This window comes from Cebus imitator, unplaced genomic scaffold (assembly GCF_001604975.1).
Source record: "Cebus imitator isolate Cc_AM_T3 unplaced genomic scaffold, Cebus_imitator-1.0 Scaffold87, whole genome shotgun sequence".
NCBI classification, from domain to species: domain Eukaryota; kingdom Metazoa; phylum Chordata; class Mammalia; order Primates; family Cebidae; genus Cebus; species Cebus imitator.
In genome coordinates, this window is record NW_016107402.1 from 2,593,669 (window position 1) to 2,600,658 (window position 6,990).

General features: G+C 39.8%; 1 protein-coding gene across 1 annotated transcript in view; it reads left to right on the forward strand.

Annotated features, from left to right (window-relative positions):
• The window catches only part of CLIC4 (chloride intracellular channel 4), a 91,404-nt gene that overhangs the window by 52,506 nt on the left and 31,908 nt on the right, over nt 1-6,990 (forward strand). Inside the window, exon 3 of the mRNA XM_017534592.2 lies at nt 2,565-2,674. Coding sequence (XP_017390081.1) covers nt 2,565-2,674 — 110 coding nt within the window. The remainder of the gene's footprint in view (nt 1-2,564; nt 2,675-6,990) is intronic.

Here is a 6,990-nt window from a genome sequence, read left to right on the forward strand (position 1 = left end):
GCTCACTGCAACCTCCTCCTCCTGGGTTCAAGAGATTCTTCTGCCTCAGCCTCCTGAGTAGCAGGGACTCCAAGTACGTGCCACCATGCCTGGCTAATTTTTGTATTTTTAGTAGAGACAGGGTTTTATTGGCCAGGCTGGTCTCAAACTCCTGACCTCGTGATCCACACGCCTTGGCCTCCCAAAGTTGTGGGATTATAGGCATGAGCCACCGTGCACAGCCACTTTGGTTCCAATTGTTTTTGTCATCTTCATCATGAAATCTTTGCCAGTTCCTATGTCTGGAATGGTATTGACTAGGTTGTCTTCCAGGGTTTTTATAGTTTTGGGTTTTACTTTAATCCATCTTGAGTTGACTTTTGTGTATGGTGTAAGGAAGTTTTAATCTTCTGCATATGGCTAGCCAGTTATCCCAACACCGTTTATTGAATATGGAGTCTTTTCCCCATTGCTTGTTTTTATCAGCTTTGTCGAAGATCAGATGGTTGTAGGTGTGTGGTCTTATTTCTAGGGTCTGCTTAAGGGTGGAGGGTGGGAGGACGGAGAGGATCAGAAAAAATAACTATTGGGTACTAGGCTTAGTACCTGGGTGATGAAATAATCTGTACAACAAACCCCTGTGGCATGAGTTTACCTATATAACAAACCTACACATAGTACCCCTGAACCTAAACTAAAAGTTTAAAATAAGCAACAACAACCTTGGCGCACACATGATGGGACTAAAAAAGATTTGTGCCACTCTGAGTTTTAGGAAAATCTACCTTATCATTGAGCTTCGGGAAGCCAACTGTGCCATTCATTAAGTAGGATTAGGAATAGGCTATTATAAAGATATCTTTTGTTATTTTCTTGCTCCCTAAAGGAATTTGTAAATAGGATATTGGTCGGGTGTGGTGGTGCATGCCTGTAGTCTCAGCTACTGGGGAGGCTAAGAGGGAGGGTTTCTTAAGTTCATGAATTTGAAACTGCAATATGCTATGATTGTACCTGTGAGTAACCACTGCATACCAGCCTGGACAACATAGTAAGATCCTATCTCTGATTGAAAAAAATAAACAAAACAGGATATGGGATGTTTATAATAAATATTTTTTGGAGACAGGCACACCTACAAGTTTCCTTTTTTACTTTGCCTTATAAAGAAATCCTGTCTGATAGAATGAAAAAATGATTTTTGCATTTCATAATTCCATAACAGACTTTGCCTTTGCCCTGAGGCAAGGATATATGTATACCCTAGGAATTACTGTTCTGTCCAACATAGCAGCCATTAGTCACATGTGGCTATTTAAATTATAAAAACGTATTGTTTATGTTTTAAATGATAAATTATACTCGTGCTGCATATGCCAGTGGTCTCAAAAGATTTTAATTTGTATTTCTATTCTACCTTTTCTATGTTTTGATGTGTTTAGATGTGCAGATAACTTACCATTATGTTCCACCTGCCTACAGTAGTCAGTGCAGTAACATGCTGCACAGGTTTGTAGCCCAGGAGCAGTGGGCTATGTATACCATGTAGACTAGGTGTGTAGGGCAGGCTGTATCTTCTAGGTTTGTGTAAGCATACCCTATGATGCTTGTACAATGCCAGAATCACCTAACAGCATATTTCTCAAAATGTGTTCCTATCAGTAAGTGATGCATGACTGTAATTTAAAATTAATAAAACAAAAATCAGTTCACTTGAACTAGCCCCATTTTAAGTACTCCCTAGCCAAATGTTGCTAGTGGCTACCAGATGGGACGTTGGCAATATGGATCATCTCCATCACTGCAGAAAGTTCTCTTGGGCAGTGCTATACTAGACTGAACTTTTTTTTTTTTTTTTGAATCGGAGTCTTGCCCTGTTGCTCAGGCTAGAGTGCAGTGGCATGATCTTGGCTTGCAGCAACCTCTACCTCCCAGATTCAAGCAATTATCTTGCCTCAGCCTTCCAAGTAGCTGGGACTACAGGCGCCCACCACCACACCCGGCTAAATTTTGTATTTTTAGTACAGACGGGGTTTCACCATATTGGCCAGGCTGGTCTCGAACTCCTGACCTTGTGATCCACTCGCCTTGGCCTCCCAAAGTGCTGGGATTACAGGTGTGAGCCACTGCACCCAGCCCTAGACTGGTCATTTTTAAGAAAAGAAACAGGCTAGCATTAGCTGGGTGCAATGGCTCATGCCTGTAATCCCAGCACTTTGGGAGGCTGAGAATGGCAGATCACTTGAGCCCAGGAGTTCAAGACCAACCTGGATAACATGGTGAAACCCTGTCTCTACTGAAACTATTAAAAATTAGCCAGGATGGTGGTACGTGCCAGTGGCTCTAGCTGCTTGGGAGCCTAAGATGGAAGGATTGCTAGAGTCTAGGAGGAGGAGGCTGCAGTGAGCCAAGATCACACCACTGTACTCCAGCCTGGGTGACAGAAGGAGACTCTGTCTCAAAAAAAAAAAAAAAAGGCTAATGGAAGAGCAGAATAATAAAGACCTAAATTTCCTAAAATTCAGAAAAAGATATGTTGAGTATCATCCCTTTGACCTTGTTTTTTAATGTTTAATTCTGTTTTCCAGGCTGGCAGTGATGGTGAAAGCATAGGAAACTGCCCCTTTTCCCAGAGGCTCTTCATGATTCTTTGGCTCAAAGGAGTTGTATTTAGTGTCACAACCGTTGATCTGAAAAGGTAAGACACAGTTGCAGTTTGCAATCAACTTAAGCTGAACTGTCTTTTCAGTTTGATCCTATTTTAACTTTGATGGTATATATTCTCTAAAGGAAATATATTAAAGTTCTGCTAGTTTATGGACAAACTTAACTTGTATATACAAGTCACGCTGTCAGTATACTGCATGTGGCTATTCAGTCTTTTAGGAACTTTTGTATGTTTACCTTAAATTTTATGAGCAGCACCAGGAGCTAAGTTTTAGTGTGGATGCAGTGAAATCCTTGACTTTTCCAGTTTGAACATGGAGTCATGAAGAACTTTCTTTTTTTTTTTTTTTTTTTTTTGAGTTTCACTCATGCTACCCAGGCTGGAGTGCAATGGCGCGATCTCGGCTCACCGCAACCTCCACCTCCTGGGTTCAGGCAATTCTCCTGCTTCAGCCTCCTGAGTAGCTGGGATTACAGGCACCTACCACCATGCCCAGCTAATTTTTTGTATTTTTAGTAGAGACAGGGTTTCACCATGTTGACCAGGATGGTCTCAATCTCTTGACCTCGTGATCCACCCGCCTCGGCCTCCCAAAGTGCTGGGATTACAGGGCTGAGCCACCGGGCCCGGCCTAGCTACCGGGGACCCGGGATTTGTTATTATACTTATTTTTAAAACTGTTGTATTAGTTAATTCTCACAATGCTATAAAGAACTACATGAGACTGGGTAATTCATAAAGAAAAGAGGTTTGATTGACTCACTGTTCTACAGGTTGTACAGGAAACATGGCTGGGGAGGCCTCAGGAGGCCTAAAATTATGGCAGGAGGCAAAGGGGAAGCAGATACATCTTACATGGCTGGAGAAGGAAGAAGAGAGAAGTAGGGAGGTGTTACACACATTTAAACAACCAGATCTTGTGAGAACTCACTCGCTATCACAAGAACAGCAAGGGAAGTCTGTGCTTATGATCCAGACTTCCCACAAGGCCCCTCTTCCAACATTGAAGATTATAATTTAATATGAGGTTTGGGCAGGGGCACAAATTTAAACCATATTATATATCAAGTCATGAACAATGTCCAGGAAAGAACAATGACAGCCTATCACTTGATAAAGTGGCCGAATTCATATGTGTTATCCCTCTGAGCATCACATGCTGATGGTTAAACCTGAAAGCTATAATTTCATTTCCAGTTCTATGTTAGTGTACTCAGATTACTGTCATTCTCTTAAAATATATTTTTACTTACTGCTAGTACATAGATTTGAAATTTTACAGACTTTAAAATTTATTGAAAATAAGCCATAAAGTCATCTAGGTACCCCTTTAATTGTATATATAAATTCAAGATTACACACTTATAATCGAGTTAAAACTACAAGCTCTTGGGAAGACATTACCTCCTTCATGTTGGGCAGAGATGTTGTAAGAATGAAATAAGTCATGTAGTTACCCTTCTATTACTGTTTTTTTCATACATGCATACACAGAGGAAGTTTCCCAATATAACTCCTAAAAATAGACCGTACCACCATGCACACACCCTTACTGTGTCCCAAAATACACGAATTTCTCCTATTCCATTTTTGGCTTGGAGCAAGTGAGTTGACTGCCATGCTTTGAAAAAGCCTTCATTGAATAGTTTAATACAGTGCTTAATTGTGATGCATACCAGTAATAGTGCCATAAATGATGGGAATCTGGGTCAGAAAAGGAAGTAAACTCATTATAGCTATTTCAGAGTTGTCTGTTTCTTTTCATTTAGACTTTTTAAAGGCATTATTCATATAGGTTGATTGATATTTGCAGATTTGTATATATATGTTAATGTGTATATGTGGAAATATGTGTAAGTGTATATTCTAAGTGTGTATGTTAAGTATTTATGGGTATAAAAACTGGCACATGGGAGACAGGCATTCAGGATCTCATAAACAGAAAATATCTAAGAAGATATATGTTTATTACCTTGGACTTTTTGTAAAATCAACAGCAGAGAGCACTTAAAATTGAAACTTATATTCTTTGGTCTTCTTTAGCAATCATAGGTCTCTAGTAAAGCTAAAAAATGCTTCTTAGGACAATTAAAACTATATAAGTAGTACATGATAATAAGTTCCTACCATCCCTACCCCTCTAGTCATCAACTTCCTCTTCAGAAAGACAATTTATTTTAGGCTTGGTCTTTATCCTTCCAAATCTTTTCTTTTCTTTTTTTCCTTATTTTATTATTATTATTATTATTATTATTATTACTTTTTGAGACAGGGTCTGCCTTTGTCACCGAGGCTGGAGTGCAGTGGCACGATCATGGCTTACTGTAGCCTTGAGCTCCTGGGCTCAAGTAATCCTCCAGCCTCAGCCTCCCAAGTAGCTAGGACTATAGGCATTTACCACCACACCTGTGTAATTTTTTAAGAGACAAGGTCTCCTTGTGTTGCCTAGGCTGGTCTTGAACTCCTGGGCTCAAGCAGTCCTCTGGCCTTGGCCTCCCAAAGTGCTGGAATTACAGACGTTAGCCACTGTGCCCGGCCTTGTCCAGATCTTTTCTATGAGTTTACACACTTATAATCTTGAACAAAATTTTAAAGAGGTACCTTTACCTCAAGAAAGTGAACATTGGCTCAAAAAAACAAAAACAAAACCCACCAGTATATATGAAAGTCATCACAGAGAAATACAACATATGTCTAGTACCTTTCATAATATAGTCTTAATCTTAAAACATTAAATGTGACTCTTTTTAGAAAATTTGTAGGGGAGAAAATGCCTATAGTGCTTATTTTCCTGCTTTTCCTGGTAATTGCATAATTTCACTGTGAGAAGTACTGACTCCAGAACAAACCAGTGGAGAACAATAGAACTCCTCTGATAGTTACTTAGCAGCTCACTGTATGAATTGAAAAAATGGTTGTTACATGACATTTCATCCATAAGAACAAGCCCATTTCTAGTTCTGGCACTGTGTGACACATTCTCTTTGAATCTGTTGGCATTAATGACTCTGCTGGTGATATTCATGTGTCCCTTGTGAGGCTTTGAACAATCTCCCATTACTTGCCTGCCCGAGCAGTCTTAATGGTTGAGTGGGAGTCATTTCTAAACCTAATTTTCTGTTCATACTGCAATTTAAAGAACATTAGATTTTAAAGAGTGTCCAGGCTTCAGAAAGAATTTCAATTTTTTACATCAATGATTTGAACAGAAGCTTCAGATAATATAAGTGAAAATATTAAAATTGGGGGCATAAAGATGTTCTGGCATGTCATCAGCTGGGAAACAACCATGGCATAGTATAGAAAGTTTCAGGAGTAAGACCTGGCTATGTATGACGAGAGCCCTATCACTGATTTCACTGGGACCTTGTGGAAGCTGCCTCATCTTCCTTGGAGTCAGTTACGTCATATTTAAATTCAGGAAAAAGGAAGGGAAAAAACTTCACTTTTGTAATAGTTTAAAACATTACCATGGAACTGTGAAGCTGATAGTTCTGCATATCTTAAAAGGCAGTTAGAAACACAGAAGAAAATCTGATTCCAAAATAGACTCTTCAGATAGTTTTATTTTCATTATCATGTCCCTGTGTTTCCACCCTTCTGAAAACAGTCTGCAGTAACTTGAGAAATAAGTTCAATTTCCGCTATCTTCAGTAGCAGCAGCATGAATGACACATGCCAAGAGACTAAATGGAATGAGACAGGCCTGTCTTTTAGAGAAATCAGCTATTTCCTGCTGCTGGCCAGACAGGAAAGTCAGACTCCATTTTTCCCCTTTGTAAAGTTGACTTGAGCTACATAAAGCACTTGTTAGAACAGTCCTAAAATTCAAGATAATTGTGTTTTATCACTGCATTCAGAATCACATGTGTACCCAGTGTGTGTAAGTGAATGTGTGTGTATGTGTGGGTGGATGGTGGGGTGTGTGTGTGTGTGTGTGTGTGTGTGTGTGTGTGTGTGTGTGTAGGTGGATAGAAGTGTGTGTGGGTGGGTGGTGGGGGAGTGTGGGTGTGTGATTGAGAGGTGGGGGAGACATAGACACACAAAGAGGGAGTACTTTGTTGCTATGTCTTTATGTTCTTTTTCAAGACGATTTCAAAGATGATACATTCTATTGAGGTGCTAAGAGCTGAATTAATAAAATTATTAGTGAATGTTTTTCTAAATCTGTTATCAGTATATACTTTACTCCTAGGCTGTTATTAAGATGTTAAAAATGATAGAATCTATATTTGGGCTGGGCAAGGTATCTCACTCCTGTGATCCCAGAACTTTGGGAGGCCAACGCAGGTGGATCACTTCAGGTCAGGAGTTCAAGACCAGCCTGGCCAGTGTGGTGGAATCCT